General features: G+C 42.9%; 1 protein-coding gene across 1 annotated transcript in view; it reads right to left on the reverse strand.

Moving 5' to 3' along the window:
• Nucleotides 1-701: 701 nt before the first annotated feature.
• Ankrd42 (ankyrin repeat domain 42) overlaps nucleotides 702-18216 on the reverse strand; it is a gene marked incomplete at its 5' end in the record, with an annotated part of 38660 nt that continues 21145 nt past the window's right edge. Inside the window, 5 exons of the mRNA XM_005357598.2 lie at nucleotides 702-1053; nucleotides 4773-4917; nucleotides 7150-7276; nucleotides 13096-13271; nucleotides 17512-17617. Of these exons, the coding sequence (XP_005357655.2) occupies nucleotides 967-1053; nucleotides 4773-4917; nucleotides 7150-7276; nucleotides 13096-13271; nucleotides 17512-17617 (641 nt within the window). The remainder of the gene's footprint in view (nucleotides 1054-4772; nucleotides 4918-7149; nucleotides 7277-13095; nucleotides 13272-17511; nucleotides 17618-18216) is intronic.

The following is an 18216-nucleotide window of genomic DNA, read 5'->3' on the forward strand; positions in this document are numbered from 1 at the left end:
TAGACCAGGCTGGTCTCGAACTCACAGAGATCCGCCTGCCTCTGCCTCCCGAGTGCTGGGATTAAAGGCGTGTGCCACCACCGCCCGGCTAAGGGCGCTTTCTTAAAGGTGTAGCCCAGGCTTTTTTGTGAGAGTAGGTTGTCAGTCCTGTCAAGCTGCTGAGTGACATCTGGTAGTCGTTGTAAAGCTGTTCTGGGTAAAAACTGGCTATGTAAAATTTCCTTCCAAGTCTAGTCGTTTGAATAAAAACGTTTTGTCAGGATGGGCGGGTGAGTTTCTGTGTGTGTATGCATGTTTGTGCGTCTTGAGATAATCACTAGAGAGCCCAGCTGCCCAGATTCATGATTCTCCTTCCCAGACTCCTAAATGCTGGGATTAGAGGTGTGCACTGTAACACCCGACAAAGAACTCTGAAAACCATATGCACATTCACATTCGTAGTAGTTCATAGCGCTTTCTAGACAGTGAGAGAAACACAACTTTAGCCGGGCTTGGTGGCGCACACCTTTAATCCCAGCACTCTGGAGGCAGAGGCAGGTGGGTCTCTGAGTTCAAGGTCAGTCTGGTCTGCAAAGAGAGTTCCAGAACAGCCAGGGCTGGTAAATAAACCCTGTCTTGAAAAACCAAAAAAAAAAAAAAAGAGAGAGAGAGAGAGAGAGAGAAAAAGAAAAGAAATACAACTTTATTATGAAGCCATAGTGTCATTTTAATAATTTTATTATCTAGAATTGGATTTCCTTTGACTATTAGGTTGTACCATCTTAAATTTAACAGTTTACGTGAATACTTGTGAAATTATTACTCATAAATGATGGCTTGCATGTATATGTATATAAAAAGTATCCTGAGTCCATGGTTTTTTTTATAATCCCTTTCACCTTCAGAATGGAAGGAGCTCTATAGATTTACATTTATATCATGTTTAAGTATAGGAAATCAAGCGTTTATCTGACCTTCCTGCACGGACTAGCACCTTCTCACAAATGCGCCCCCAGGAGACCCTTTCTTTCTTGCTCTCCTGGGCTCTCTGTTGGACTCACAGCAGGTGTCTTCCTATAAACACAGAGGAGAAGAGTCAAAGCCTGCTAACATTCTTCTACAGTGTCCATGAAGGACAAACAAGCCATGCTAAGTACTTTCCTCTCTGATTAAATTCCTTTAGGACTTTGTATAACCACATCCCCAGATCCAAACTATGTGTGCTTCGTGTTGTGCCGGATCATACGGCTGGGCGACACCCTGGAAAGTCATTCAGTGCCATCTCTGCTTGATACAACCTCAAAGGGAACAACTTGTCATTCCTGCCTCTATCTTGGCTAACATTCCATACATCACTGCAGGGTAGAATGTGCTAATATGACATCATTTGTACTATTTTGGGAGCCCCACAGAGCTAGGATTTCTGTTGACTTCTCCATTCCTGAGTTTGTGTGTGCAGTATTCTTTACGACATTTTTCATTTTCCACGGGGCCTTTCTCCACTGTTCCTGACTTTCTCATCATCTTGGTATTCACAAGACCTAACACAGAAGAATCAACAAGCAGATAGGAAGGAGCAGAGGAGGAGACAGAAGCACAACAGGTGTTCACTCGATGTTAATCATTGCAGAATAATTCTAGTAAAAAAAAAAAATGCTGTGCGTGCCATTTACCCTGGGTAGGCTGCATGCTCAGGAATAGTTGGCCAGTGCTAAACAGACTCCATGTTTTGGTTTTGTCTCCTTTTTTGTCTTATTCTTTGTTTGCTTGGTTTTGGGTGTGTGTGCATATGTGTGATGTATGTTTGGTTCATATGAAGTAGGGGGAGGTCTGGAAAGAGTTGGGGCGTGGGGAGGAATATGACCAAAATGCATAAAAATTTTTAAATCAAGTTTAAAAAAGAAAATGCCTTATTTAGGCAAGACAAATATGAACACAGGTGTTCCTAAAATAGTCTTCCGGCATGTGTTTTTAGGGAGAGCTCATGGCCAGAGTAACTTCCAAAGGCATTCCTGCCCTGCCATTGCTCATGTGCTCAAGAGTTAACTCTTGTACCCAGCACATGAAATGGAAGCTACTACTATCTAATACAGTCTGGAAAAACAAAACCATGGCCCCATACCCTTCCCTCTGCTCTGTTTCTGAAACTCAACTTGGAATCATACAAGTTCTTAAAGGTAGAGTTTGTCAGAATTTTTCACAAGTTCAATAAGAAAATGAGAGTGAATGGCTTCTAAAGGCAAGAACAGTGATGGGAAAAGCGTGTGTGGTGGATTTGGAGCTGGGCAGATTAAAATCACACCTCTAACAAACTGCTGTAACTACAAACTTTTATCTGGCGCTGTGTTTCTCAGTTACTGTTTATGAAACAGTGTATGCGAAACAAAAAGCCTTGACCTTAAGCCTAATATTTAAGCAAGTAATAATGCCTAATATTGATGATGCCCAAGATCTCAAAGCGTGTTAAATGATCTCATGAAATTCAAACTTCAGTACTGTGAAGCATCAACCTCAGGAAGAAAGACTCCCTCAAAGCAGAAGGAAGGGCCTAATACCCTGGAGCAGGAGGATTTGATGGGGGACCCTGTGATATCAATGAAATGAACAAAGGCTCGGTGCGGGAAAGTGCACGAGGTTTGAGAAGGCTCGCCTACATAAGCACTAACAGATGTGGGGCTGTTAGGAAAGTTAGAACTGAATCCACACTGAGGAATCCACTTCGTTCAGGCAAAGATTTTCAGAAGAAGAAATGACAGGAAACCAAGCTGACTGGTCACTCAAATGGACTGGACTGGACACGTAAATTCTGTGCTAAGAGTTCATGTTTCAGGGCAGCAGCAAAAGGTAGACCATGCTGGTGAGCCACAGTTCATGGCTGGAGGGAAAGTTATGTAGGGAAAGCCTCAAGAATCCCAAACTGGCCAGGCATAAGGTCCACCTTTATCCCAGCACCTGGGAGGCAGGGACCAGTCTGATCTATATGAGTCCTGGGCCTGCCAAGGCTACAGAGGGACCCTGTTGCAAAAGAAGAAAAAAAAAAGAACCCAAAACTAGGCAGTTAAGAAACTAGATCTGGGGATAAAAATCTTGATGTTAATTTTGGTTTCATTCAGTTTTGAGTTAGACACTGCTGGGAATTTCAGGTGGAAGTATTCATCAGAACAAAGGAGCCCTAGCATTATACTAAAAGTACCAGTTAGAGTCTTTGTCTACAGAGCTAGAGCTGCGGCCACAAGGCAGGGTCTGAGTTTGTCCCCGCTTCACTCCAGCTGTGTGACCAACACACCACCCAATCTGGCCTGACACGGTGGTACAGACCTGGGGGCACAGCACATGGAAGACTGAGGTGGAAACTGTGAATGACAGCAGCTGGGCTACCCAGTTCACGTCAGGTTTGTGCTCTAAGACCCGGTCTCAAGGAAAGAACAAAGGGAGAAGAGGAAGGAAGACACATACGGAGACATTTCATAGATAAGTGGAAATGTTTCTATGTCTCATGAACTAAACTGTTGGTAGTTTAGCTCATGTTGGTAGGCTTCATCTGGAGAACATTTATCTGGTTTCAACATTTTGCAAGCAAATCTATTGTGTCATATTCTCTGAAGTGATTAAGGGGCTAACGATTAGTTTGGATAAAATAAAAAGCCAGGGAGTTTTGTTATAGATCAGACAAGGTAGCAGAAGTCTAAAACAAGTTATCCATGATGACCGAAGACAGAAACTCTGAAGGATGAAAATGTTAATGTTTCTCAGTCCACATGATGTCAGGATAAGCTGTCCCCAGGGCCACATCACAGTGGTTTTTGAGACATGGCTTCTCTGTGTAGCCTTGGCTGTTCTGGAACTCACTCTGTAGACCAGCCTGGCCTCAGACTCATAGATCTGCCTGCCTCTGCCTCCCAAGTGCTGGGATTAAAGGCGTGCGCCACCTCGCCCAGGTCACAGCGTCTTTTCTTACAGAAGACTGGGAGTCCAAGTCTAGTCTCGTGAGACTGAATGGCTCTAAGTCCCCTGCTGACAGAGAAACTATTTTTTTTTTTGTTCACATCCTATGTTTCTTGTGTTGCTGATATGGGTTTGTTGGGAGGTTGTTTCTTCTACTAGAAAAACTAACACTGGGTGGAATCACTATTTAGATTCTTGTCCTTTTGATTTTGGCTTTTTTTCATAACAAAAATGTATATATTTGAAACTCAAAATACAGCTCCAGAAAGTAAAAAATAATGCTTATTCACGGTGGCAAAGAATGTCAAATTCACAGTCTTGATGGGAGTTCTAGAAAGTATTATTAGCTCTAATTTGCAACGCAAGCTCTAATAGGCCAAAAGCTTACCCACATCAAAAAAAGATTATAGACAAGATTCAAATTCAGCCCCAACCCAAAGCTGACAATCTCAGCCTTTTCTATGTTCTATTTGCTGTAATCTCCTGGCCTGGTCTGTTACCTGGGTACCCTGTCCCTTTTAATAGACAAGCTCTGCCCACTCCCAACCTTCCCACCTTCCCCACCCCCAGGCAAGCAAATCTCTCTTCAGTCCTCCCCCACCCCTTCTTTTGGAGAGGCAACTTCTGCCTCTATCTTCTCTCCCTTCCCCTTTCCCCCCTTCTCTCCTTCTCCTTTACTTTCCCCTCCATTACCCACTAAATAAACTCTATACCCAAACTTTCCCTCTGCACGGGTATCTGTCCCTCTCCCGCAGAGGCCTCAGGCCAGGACACACGGGTCCCCCACCATATCTTTATAAATGATAACACTATTTATCAACAAGAATGAATGTATTAAGAACACCAACCGTAACCACGACAGTGGGGACCTGGACTTTCTCCAGTGTTTCCTTGAGTTGATCCATCTCTGCTCGATATTCGTCCAGCTGACACTCTAACTTCTCTCTGCGGAGTCGCTCATAGGCCAGCTGGTCCTGCAGCTCTTTGATGGTCCTATCAAAAATGTTTCTTCAGTCAATCCCCATATACCTAAGAACTATTTTAGTTAACTGTGGGAAGCATCTATACTTTAAAGAAAATAAAATTATTTATTTGTAAACTGTATTTAGGGTCTTATAAGAATCAGCAGAGCCGGGCGGTGGTGGCGCACGCCTTTAATCCCAGCACTTGGGAGGCAGAGGCAGGCGGATCTCTGTGAGTTTGAGACCAGCCTGGTCTACAGAGCTAGTTCCAGGACAGGCTCCAAAGCCACAGAGAAACCCTGTCTCGAAAAACCAAAAAAAAAAAAAAAAAAAAAAAAAAGAATCAGCAGTAATTTAAGTACTTGGGACAAATAGAGACCAACAAATAAATAAGCAAAACACATGGTTTGCAGGAAGGTAAAAGTACTAAGAGGGAAATAAAATAAAGCAGGAAACAGTAATATAAAATGTGAAGCAGGTGATTAACACATCTGTGCTGGTTAGTTTTTGTCAACTTGACACAAGCTAGAGTCACGTGGGAGGAGGGAGTCCCAAGTGAGAAAGTCCTCCCACTAGACTGATCTGGGGACATGTCTATGGGACATTTTTCCTGATTAAAATGAATGATATGGGAAGGCCCAGCCAGAGCCACCAGGACAGGTGGTCCTTAGGGAATAAGGAAACTGGTTGAGCGAGCTATGAAAAGCCAGTCAGGAAGCAGCTTCAGTTCCTGCTCTGGGTTTTTGCCATGAATTCTTGCCCTGACGTAAAGACAGGTGTGCCTGGAAGTCCCCCAGACTGGCTCCGGTCAATGTTTCACCACAGCAACAGAAAGGCCAACTAGGACAGAAAATAGTACCAGACACTGACTGTCGCTGCTGTTGGCAACAGGCAAGAGTGCCTTGTCCCCAGTGCTGCCATTTTGGTTTCAGATTCCATTTTACCTGCAGGGTAAAACGAAGCTCCCCTTCCCCACCCCTAGGGGAGCTGGGGATCTTCCAAAAGATGACCCATCTCCTCCTTAAACAATAGAAACAGTCTGTTATGCATCTTTAGTGCTCTAGACATGTTAGGGCTGTTCCTAACAGACGGAACAAGTGAATCTGATTGGTTGGACTGAAAAGCTTACATTCTACATTGCTTGACAATAATGGAACACGAAGGGAAAACCCCTAATCTTTGAATCACGATTGGTGGGAAAATGAACTGTATTTTGGCACAGATGTCTCTTAAGTACTTGCTGAAATGACCATGGGGAACACAGTAGATCCCACGTCTAGTACTGCCCACAGTAAATCTTGTTCTGCGGAACCTTTGTCTGCTTGGGTTGACTCAGAGCCTTGGACCCACAGCACTGTGATAGACCTGGCCATGTTGTTCTGGGGAGGATTGTGGAAGTTTCTGGAACTTTAGGCTCTAAGTACTAAAAGCTTCGTGAGCTGTTGTGGGAGTTTGGAAGGAAGAATTCTGAGAGATGTAGGGTGATCTGTAAAGTTTCTAAAAGAAGCAGAGACTCTACTGGGAAAGCATGACTGGAACAGTTGAGTAAGACAGTGATGTACAATAGCGGTAAAGAGAGCCAGAACAAAACCAGCCCCATCGGTCATAGGAAAGACGCTTTTAGGAGTAAAGCAGGCAGCCAGGACAGGGCATCCACTGTACCATCATGGTCTCGTTTAAGCTTCCGAATAATTTTTCTGGATGCTGAGTTAAGAACAAACTACAGGGTAAGGAATATGGGTAAGAGCAGGGTCAGCAGGCTGAGAGAACTATGAAGAAAACATGACAGCTATCCAAATAACAGGTGCTGTGGCTAGAGCCAGAGATTTTGTCTCTGTAACTGAACGGTGAGGACAGCACAGTGGTAGCCTTGCTGGGCCTATAATTTAGTGAACAAAGAAATGGATTTCATCATTTTCTGAGTGGGAAGTTCAGTCTAATAAGAATATTTACAGATCATGTTACCTATGCTGGCTGAATGATTTAAAATAGCTGTGGTGTCAAAAACTCCAGAAATAAAGTCAACTTTACAAGATGAAAATAGTCTAGAAGACTGGAATCACAAAGGCCTGAGTGTGTTCAACACTTGGCTGATGGTATGTGAAGTCTATGATTTCACAACTTGAAAACATCTCAAAGGATTTAGGGGGGAAAAGGATGGGACCTAACTCTATGGCAGGATGGACGCGCATGTTTCCAGGCAGAAAGCCTCACGTGGAATTCACAGGTGCTGAAATACAAAGCACGGGTTTAAGGACATTACTTCTCAGACTCCAGCTGTTCTTTCTTCTGCTGGAGATCCTCCTCTGTTATCCCACCCAAGTGTTTGAAGTTGCTCTCCGCGATCTCCAGAAGTTGTCTCAATTCCACAATCTTCTTGTGGGCTCTCACTGAAAGACAGTTGAGTAGGAACTGAATTTAGATGACAGGATATATGCTTACAGGATGGTGACTCCCTCCCAACATCTGCTTCCTTTTTGTGTGCAACAGCCTTATAAAATAGTTATTTTCTTTTATGTACATGAGTGTGTTGCCTGCATGCATGTCTATGGACCACATTTGTGCCCGGTACCTGTGGAGGTCAGAAGAGGGCCTTGGACACCCCAAAACTGGAGAACAGTTGAGAGCCACTATGTGGATGCTAGGAACCAAACCCAGGTCCTCTTCAAGAGCAAAAAGTGCTCTTAACCATTGAGCCATCTCCATCTCTTCAGCCCTATTTACTTCTGCTGTTTATGGAAGGAACTGATGGGAGTGCCATACATATTTACAAGGATGAATATCAGTGATTCAAGCAATGAAGTGCCAGTGGGAGGATTCTTTACCTGCCATTGGTACATGCATCAGATGCTGACACTGATGCTATAGGCAAGATGGCTTAAAGAAGCTTAGCAGTGTTTTAAGATGAGAAGTACCAGACCATGCATTATCTACTGCATGTTCAAAAATTGGAGAAAACCAATGCCAGGATCTTCAGGCTCTCTCTTAGTTGAATTCACAATGGAAGGATCTCACAAATCCCTGGAAAATAAGTCTAAGACTGTACTGGAAAGTTTTTATTTATTTATTTATTTATTTATTTACTTATTATGTATACAATATTCTGTTTGTGTATATGCCTGCAGGCCAGAAGAGGGCACCAGACCTCATTACAGATGGTTGTGAGCCACCATGTGGTTGCTGGGAATTGAACTCAGGACCTTTGGAAGAGCAGGCAATGCTCTTAACCACTGAGCCATCTCTCCAGCCCCCATGTACTGGAAAGTTTTAAATCTTTTTAAAGGAAAAAATAAATCTAGACATGAATTTCAAATTTTTCTTAGAAAATAGTTTAAGCACAATTATATATTCCAACCAAAATAACAAAAGCGCCCTCCAAAGATCAAAAGAAAGGGGAACTGACATTTTTCTGAGCCTCTGCCACAAGCTAGACAGTTCCTATTCTTTAGTGTATGAAATTAAGCCTTATCACAATTCTGTAGGGGTAGCAATAGCAACGTTGTTGATTTTCCTAGATGAGGAAACTAAGCCCTGAGAGCAACAGAGAGAGCTAAAAGTGGTGAAGCTCTGGTGTCTGAATTCCCTGCCTAAGACCTACTGTTCACGCCCTCCATGGCTGCTTGTGCTTCGATTGGTCTCAACTCAAACACATTCAGAGAGCCACAGAAAGCATCCGTCTCCTTCACTAGAACAAATGACGGCTCCCTGACCAAACACAGACATCAAGGTTACATCACATGAAATACTCTCTACAGGAATCAATGGGTGTGGTGACAAGGGTGTTATATAAAAAGTCTAAAGCCTTATTTATGTCCACTTACCAGGTGGCTTTAGACAAGTAACTTAGCATCTCTAAACCCAGGCCGTTTTATAAATCAGATAATATAGTCTATTAGTGTTTCTTAAGAGAGAACACAGATATAATCATTCCCATACAGTTTCTGTGATCAATAACTGTAAAGTTCTACAGAAATGCAAACCTTTCACTGGAGTCAAATTTCTGGCAGAAGAGTTCTATACCATCAGCAGAAATGCCACAGAAACACAATTTGCTCTAATTACCAGACTTTGGTTTAATTCAATTTTTTTAAAGCATAACACCAATAGAAACCACAGCCCCATTGGCGTCTGGGTGTCTGTTTGTACCAACGTATTCTGCGGGAGGGAGGGGCACTCTAACCTAACTGACTTAGAATGTTTGAGTCGTTATCCATTTGCTACAGACTGAGTCTCTCTCAAACTCACGTTCAAGCTCTGTACTCCAGTGTGATGTTATGTGGAGACAGGGCTTTAGAAGGTGGCTGGAGTTAAAGGGCATGACAGCAAGTGTTAGGGAATATTATGTTAAGGTGTGTTGCGTTTGTTTATGCTGCATTTGTTTAACTCTGTAAAGCTGTGATTCTTCGCCTATCTAGAACATCTGATGGTCTAATAAAGAGCTGAATGGCCAATAGAGAGGTGGGAGAAAGGAAGAGGCAGGCCAGAAGGTAGAGTGAATAGAGAGGAAAATCTGGGAGAAAAGGAGAAGTAGCCAGAAAAGGAGGAGGACATCAGGCGCCAGCCCTCCAGCCACACAGCAATCCAGAGTAGGATTTACAGAAGGAAGAGAATGGGGAAAGCCCAGAGGCAAAAGGTAGAGGGATAATGTAACAAAGCCGGCTGGACACAAGCCAGGCTAAGGCCGGGCGTTTCTAAGTAAGAATGAGCCTTTTTGTGAATCATTTGGGAGCTGGGTGGTGGCCCACAAGAGCCTAAAGGAGCAAAAACATCATACTACTACTACAAGCAAGGGTACTGTTCTCATGAGATTGATATCACTAGAGAAAAACACTTTAGGGCTTCAATGGCATCCATGTTCTCTAGATGCTCCTCACTCTTCCATTTTGAGTGCATAGCCACATCAAAGTCGAAGTGGACCCTTCTCCATAAAACAGTCATGTTAGACTTTGATCTAGGATCCAGTCCCTAATGGTAAGAGATAAATTTCTGTTGTTTAACTTTCTCGTATTTAATTACAACAGCCTGAGCACATTAAGACATCATTAAATGGAATCAGATTATCCTCCAAGTGGTCATCATGAAAATAACTGAGAAGCTAGAAATGTTATATTCTTTCTCATCCTCCAGTCTACTATATCCCCAGTAGTGAGAAAGATAGTCTTTAACCACAAACCAATTAGCATGGTTGCCATGGTTTAAATGACAGTGTCCCTAGGAGGCTCTGGTATTTGAACACAAGGTCCCTAATTGATTGCTTGAAGAAATCCAGCTGTGTATCCTTGCTGGAGGAAGTCACTTGAGTTGGACTCTTGAGAGCAAATAGCCTCCCATCACGTTGAGTTTGCCCTTGCTCTCCTTCATGCTTGGGTTTGATGACATGCGCTCTCAGCTTCCTGCTCCAGCTGCCACGCTTGTGGCTTGCAGCTTGCTACTCCAACTACACCCTACCAGGATAGACACTCCCACTCCTCTGAAATGTTTGGTCGGGGTATTTAGCAACAGAAAAGTAATTAATACATGCTCTCAGCTGTTAGGAGCACTTGCTGCTCTTCCAGAGGATTCAAGTTCGGATCCCAGCACCCACATTTAGTGGCTCACAACCTGCAACTCCACCTCCAAAGGCTTCCAAGGACACCTGTACTCATGTGTACAGACACACAAATGCACACACGCATGCACACACACACACACACACTACATACACACATAACTTAAAATAGAAAATAAAAATATTCTTGAAAGAAAATGACAAACACTTCCATGGTTATAGAAAAATCTGTTCCAAAGCAAGGAGAATGGTTTATGTTCATCAGTGTAACTCTAGTGCTTATACACAGCCTGACACCAAATTATTCAGGAAACCATGCTGGATGATAGAAGAGAAACTGAGAAACCAGTCTCAGGAACATCTCGTAGTGCTATGTTGACTTCAGAGAAATGGCCTTTCTACTCTCTGGAAATCTAGATACATAAACAAGCAGAACTGGTCAGATACTGGTTTTCTCCACAGCCAACCTCTAGACACTGTATGGCCTTACTCCTGCTATCTGGTTAAAACCTCAAAATGTGTGTGTGTGTGTGTGTGTGTGTGTGTGTGTGTGTGTGTGTGTGTGTGTCAGAGAGAGCCTGGAGCAAAACAAGAATGTGTCTCTGGTAGTCACGGGCCTCCATCACAGAATGTAGGTCATGTGTCTCTGGTAGTCACGGGCCTCCTTCACAGAATGTAGGCCATGTGTCTCTGGTAGTCACGGGCCTCCATCACAGAATGTAGGCCATGTGTCTCTGGTAGTCACGGGCTTCCATCACAGACTGTAGGCCAGGGAACTACACAGATACTACCACATCTTGCACAATTCTAAATGAGTGTCCTTGACACATTCTTACATTAGAAACCTCACCTCTCCTAATTAACGACCCATCTGAACTAGCATACTCTCCTCAGAGTTTGTCTGTTACATCCCCAGTAGTAGAATAATCGTCTTTCACATAACTCAAATGACATCACCTCTGCCCCAAACTCCCCCAATGACTTGGAAGAAAACCTAAATTCTTCCTATGATTCCTACTGGGCCCGCTCAGCTCTCAACCATCTTGTCAACTTCTCCCCAGTGAGCCCTCTCAGCCTTTGCACACGCTGTTCAGGATTTTCTCCTAAGATCTCAGTACAGCTCCTTCTCATCACTCAGGTCTCTTCTGGAATGTCACCACAGAGTCCTAACCCTTACCTATACCACCACTTCATTTTCCTTATACTCCTATTTTCTTACCAATTGTTTATTATCCTCCCCTTGACTGCCATCACCAAACAGAAGTTCCTTTGAATTGATCCACTTTCTCCAATAACAACTGACGGCTCAGTAGACTATCGGTAAACTCTGAGAATATATGCAATAACAATCAGTGACAAAAAGAATCTGCCATGAATTTAAAAGAGAACGGGAAGGAGTATGTAGGAGGGCTGAGAGGGAGGAAAGAAAGGGAGAAATGTTGTAATTATAATCTCAAAAAGAAATGGTGCTGGAGAGATAGCTCAGTGGTTAAGAGTAGTTCTTGAGGTTTGCTTCCCAGTACCACGTGGTACCTAACAGTAGCTCCCGAGGATCTGCTGCCTCCTTCTGGACTCTGTAAACAGCAGGCATGCATGCAGTGCACAGACATGTATACAAGCAAAACTCCCATGCATATTAAAATAAGTCTTTAAAAAAATATCATTACCAACAAACCTTAGAAATCACTGAGAGGCATGTGTGTGTGTGTGTGTGCGTGTGTGCATGTGTGTGTTGTGTATGTGTGTGTGTGCTCATGCTGGAGCAGGAAGGAGCTGAAGTCTTTCTATGTAGCCCATCTTGCTCTGAGCTCACTCTATAGTCTGGACTAGCCTCAAACTTGTCGTCCTCCTACCCAGCCCCAAGCACTAGGCTTAGCACTCCCGAGTTGTCCTTTCCCATGTTTGTGACCCACTTAAGTATGTCTGTCTCACTTAACCTCTTGAGCTTCCATGTCACGTTCTTCCATTCCAAAGGCTGCATCATGTACTTGTTTATATTATCAATAAGTTTTAGGACAAAAATACCAAATTACTTCTCTCTGTAGACAGTGTCATTTGAATAATTTCCAAACTTATAGCAAAGTGTAGGCCTTCCTGTCCATTTTTATGTCTGTGTCTGTTAGGAGAGGCATCCGCTGGAGCTGGGGTTACACTAGAAGCGGTGCTGGGAAATCAGCCTCTAAATGAGCAGCAAGAGCCATCTCACCAGCCCCAGTGGATTTTTTTTCTTTCTTTCTTTTTTGGCAGTGTGTGAGTATGATATGGTTGTCTGTGTGCACACAATCATATGTTCGCATGATCTTTTATGTGCACTCGGGCAAGCATATGCTACAACACATGTTTGGAGTTCAAAGGACAACTCTGGGGTTGGTCCTTGCTTTCCACCTTACTTGAGACATGATCTCTTCGTTGTGCATGGATGCACACTCCAGGTTACCTGGTCCTCGAGCTTCAAGATTTCTCCTGACTTTCCTCCCATCATGCATTGAGAGCACTGGGATTACTGAAGCGTGCCACTATGCCACCTTCATATGAGTGCTAGGGATTAAGCTCAGGTCCTCAACGGTGCACAGCACGTGCTCGCCCCCACCGAGCCATCTCCCCAGCCCACGGACACAGCATTTCTGAATGGCTAGTTCATGACAGAGACAGCATACTTACTTCTGGCGCTTGCTTTGTCTGCGTCACTAAGACACAAGTCACCCTTGGCATCGGTGCTGCCCTCAACACCATGCCTTATGAAGAACTGTGTGTGACTGTCGTCAATTCCAACCTCGTCATCCATCTCGTATTTCTGCAGCCCCTCTAGCAGCTTCACTGCTGCCAAATGGGCAAATCTGTAAAAAGGAATTAATAATCAACCGGACCCACAAACTTCCATTCAGTTAAACTGCAGTTTCATACTGAATTTACAAAACTTCGCCATATATGCACTTCTAGTAACCCGCCAGCAGGCAAGGATGCGAACCTGTCGCTGAAGGGCAGGGAAACCTGACGCCCACTCAGCTCTGTGGGAATCTCCATTACTGACTGCTGTGAAGGATTGCTAAAACTACACTGGGAGAAGAGATCGCATAGATCGCCTTCAAACAGAATCACTCTAGTGAATACAGAGCCTAGAACCATCCTTCTTGATTCCCTATTCTATCGCCTTTTGTTAGCCTGAGACAGGGGAATTGAGTGTGGTTCCAGTTTTACAGTTTACTATACTTCTTCTTTTTTCTTTCTTATTTATTTATTTATTAAAGATTTCTGTCTCTTCCCCGCCACCGCCTCCCACTTCCCTCCCCCTCCCCCAGTTAAGTCCCCTCCCCCTCAGCCCGAAAAGCAATCAGGGTTCCCTGTCCTGTGGGCAGTCCAAGGAACCCCCACCTCCATCCAGGTCTAGCAAGTTGAGCATCCAAACTGCCTAGGCTCCCATAAAGCCAGTGCGTGCAGTAGGATCAGAAACCCATTGCCATTGTTCTTGAGTTCTCAGTAGTCCTCATTGTCCACTATGTTCAGAGAGTCCGGTTTTATCCCAGGCTTTTTCATACCCAGGCCAGCTGGCCTTGGTGAGTTCCAGTAGAACATCCCCATTGTCTCAGTGTGTGGGTGCACCCCTCGCGGTCCTGAGTTCCTTGCTCGTGCTCTCTCTCCTTCTGCTCCTGATTTGGATCTTGAGATTTCTGTCCGGTGCTCCAATGTGAGTCTCTGTCTCTGTCTCCTTTCATCGTCTGATGAAGGTTAATATTCAGGAGGATGCCTATATGTTTTTCTTTGGGTTCTCCTTATTTAGCTTCTCTAGGACCACTAATTATAGGCTCAATGTCCTTTGTTTATGGCTAGAAACCAAATATGAGTGATAACTATACTTCTTACCATACTTACTCTTCGTCCTTCAACCCAAAGCACCTAGCTCAGTTTCGAAATTTAAAGAAACAATTAATGCCCTTTCCTTCTGTTTTCTATTCTCTTTGCTCTTTCTCACATTTCATGAAGCCTCTACTAATAAATTGTTTCTCTTAGAGATTTTTCTGTTGTGAATAAATAAAACAAGCATACTTCCCCACAATGCTGTTAACTGAAATATGTAACACTTTCTTCTAGGACATGAAGAATCACCAAACACTATTTTCCACATTGTTATAGCTGTTCTAATTTTTCTGTACACTCTTAATTTTGAACACCAGGTCAGATCCCCAGCTTGTGGTGCTGTGTGGAAGGCCTTGAGCAGATGAAGTCTGGCTGACAGAAATAGGTTTGCTAGGTATAAGGCTTTGTAGATTATATCCACCCCTGGAGAGGCAGAACTGTCTGCTTCCGGCTTTCCAGCATGTGTATAACTATCACATACTCTCACTACCATGCCTTGGCTGCCATGCCTTCCCTGGGATCAGCTGAAATTCTCTGAAGCCATGAGCCAAATAAATTTTTCTCCTCTCAAGTTGTTGGTTATGTATTTTGGTTACAGCAATGCAAATAACAACAACAACAACAATAATAATAATATACTCATATTTTAAACTACACATTTATGCATATTACATTCTTATTTTTATCAGGTACAGCAAGCACATTATTAACACCATATCAATATGGCTAAGTGGCACCGCACTTGCCTAGCATGTACAAGTACCCAGGTGATGAGTCTATATAGAGTTGTGCGGCTGACCGAAGGAGAGAGCAAGGGGCTATGGGAGACTGGAGACAGCCAGAACACTCCTGTATCTGTACCAGATTGAACACAGGGTGTGGCTGCAGGTGTGTGCAACAGTTAGTGATCAGGTCAGATCCAGACACGTTGTACCTTACACTATGAACTACATGGGATAGAACAGCTGGTCTCGAGCTCTACACGTTTCCCATCCTTGCCTTCAGAACAGTGGGCATGTCTGCTATGCCCACCTTTGTTTTTTTAACCGCTTTATTTTCTTTTCCCTGTTACTTCCCAACCCTTAATTACACATACCTTTCCTCTCTTGCCCATCTTCCTGCTGCTTTTCCCTTATCCATATTCCTCATTTTACTACTATTTTACCTGAGTTAAAATTTAATATCCTAATTTACCCTATAAATTACTTTATTTGTCCCTTTTTTTTTTTTTTGGTTTTTCGAGACAGGGTTTCTCTGTGGCTTTGGAGCCTGTCCTGGAACTAGCTCTGTAGACCAGGCTGGTCTCGAACTCACAGAGATCAGCCTGCCTCTGCCTCCCGAGTGCTGGGATTAAAGGCATGCGCCACCACCGCCCTATTTGTCCCTTTTTATTCTTCTTGGGGATATATTTCTTATTTTCTTTTTTGTATTTTACTATGTTTAAGTATTAGCTTAGGTTATGATGGCACATGCCCACAATCCTAGCATGTAGGAAGTTGATACAGGCAGATTGCAGGCTAGTTTGGATTATATGGCAACTTAAAGCCAGCCTGGAATATGGAGAAAGACCCTGTCTCAAACAAGCAAATAAAGTTGTTCTTGACAAAGTCACAAAAGAATGAAGAAAGTATAACATTTTCAATAAATAATACTATAATTGATATCTATATGCAAAAGAATGAACTTGGTCGCACACCTAATATAACACAAAAAGGAAATCACAGCGGACCATGGACATCACAGCCAAAATTATACAACTTCTAGAAGAAAATATAGAGTCAAAAAAATTTCAAGATCAAACACCAAAAGCACAATTCAAAAAAGGAAAACTTTGTTGAGACTCACTTCCAAAGATATTTTAAGGGTATGAAAAATATCTCAAAGTGAGACAAAAATCTTACAAAGGTTATTTTTTTTTAAATATTTATTTATTTGTTATGTATATAATATAATAGTCTATCTGTATGTATGCCTTCAGGCCAGAAGAGGGCACCAGACCCCATTACAGATGGTTGTGAGCCACCTTGTGGTTGCTGGGAATTGAACTCAGGACCTTTGGAAGAGCAGGCAATGCTCTTAACCACTGAGCCATCTCTCCAGCCCCCTTACAAAGGTTATTTTCTGAGAAAGAGCTATTCTAGAATATATAAAGAGCCCTTAAAACTCAACAAGAAGAAAACAATCCAAACTAAGCATAGTGTGGCATAGACCTCTAATGCCAGCACCAGGAAGGCTGAGACAGGAATGCAAGGCGATCCTGAGCTACACACGAAGTTAAGTGGGTGACTGGGCCCAGCCAGACATCAAATCCAGCCTCATGGGCCACTGTAGCCCATACCCATGATATAAATTCAAGCAGTTCTGAACAACTAAAATGCAAGATATGTTACAGCATCTACTCCAAGCATCAATATAAATATTGCTTCTTCAGAAAATGTTCTTGACAATCATCCAAATTCTATCGGATCTCTTACTATCATCTATACCATTTCCAAACCCACACTATTGACAAAGAGAAAGAGTTGGGAGTTTTCCTTATTTATAGATAGCATGTAATATGAGTGGGACAATGATTATAATTATTAAGGACTTTTGCTTATATATTCATTTTCTTTGAAGTATAAGCTTCTAGGGCTTCCATGATCATAAGCTCCTGGTCGGCAGACACTGTGTATTCCTAGATTTACAGTCACAGTACCTGGACCATAGCAACTACACAGAACCCACTGAATAAATAACAACCAAATGAGAACACAGATACGCAGTAACTATTCCTCGAGGGCCTGACCTGAAGGAGCTCACAGAGTTTTGTGATAAGGCTACATTCATTTCTCACATAAATTTCTAAATATGATTTAAACCCCTTAAAATTACTTCTCTATTATCACTGTGATTTTTGCTTTTTGCCAGTGTTTCTCCACAAAGTATCAAGGATATCTGGGTGAAGGAATGCATTGTGCACACTATTAGAGTACTGCAGAAGGCCTAGGAGTCCTGAACCTGACCTCCTTATGACTTTTGCTCTTATTTCTAAATGTCCCTTCCCCAGAGGAGAGAGAACTAACATGACCGTACAGCTGATAATAATTGCTTTAAAGAACGCAGATCAACTTAAAAACTGTGATTCCATCAGCATCTCAGTGAGTCCCCCAAACTTGCACAGGAAAGCAAATGCACAGCTTTACAGTACAAGTCAGGAGCACAGCAGACAGGAGTTTATACCTCTTAGCCACATCGCTGGGTCTCTCTCCTGCCTTGTTGGTAATATTGCTGTTGGCTCCCATCTCAATTAACCACTGCAAACACTCTAGGTGGCCTTGTCCAGCAGCTTTTTAAAAAGAAAAAAAACAAGAAAACACGTAACACGTATAGAGAAAGAGGTTATTGGAAACAGCTTTCTGAATTTTTGATATTGTAGTAACTAATAAAAGTAGGCTGTGCAAATATTTTCTTTTTCACTTGTACATTTATTAGACAACAAATCAAACATCTGTTGTGTTCAGATAATTTTGGGTACAGATATGAAAATTGGAGCTCACAGTTCAAACAAGCAAGTCACAGATTTAAAACTAGGATCCAGTCTTTCCAGCCCTACCCAAGTGCTATGTCATACTGCATAACTCCTAAGTAGAAGTCTCATGCCACACACCAAACAACATTGTACATTCCAACACAAGGGCCTCAGGGACATCAAAATCTTATTCTATGCCTACTTTACTGCACATGAAAATCACACACAAAACAATCTCTTCTCAAAAATGTTACATCTTTTCATTTACTTTGTGTCTGTACCTGCACACATTTATGCCTGAACAGTGTCAAAGTGCAGGGCAAAGGACAACTTCCAGGTGCGTCCATCATGTAGATTCTGGGGATCAAACTCCCATCAGCAGGTTTGGCAGCAAGCACCTTTACCCACTGAACAGT

This window comes from Microtus ochrogaster, chromosome 22, assembly GCF_000317375.1.
Source record: "Microtus ochrogaster isolate Prairie Vole_2 chromosome 22, MicOch1.0, whole genome shotgun sequence".
Taxonomy (NCBI): Eukaryota; Metazoa; Chordata; class Mammalia; order Rodentia; family Cricetidae; genus Microtus; species Microtus ochrogaster.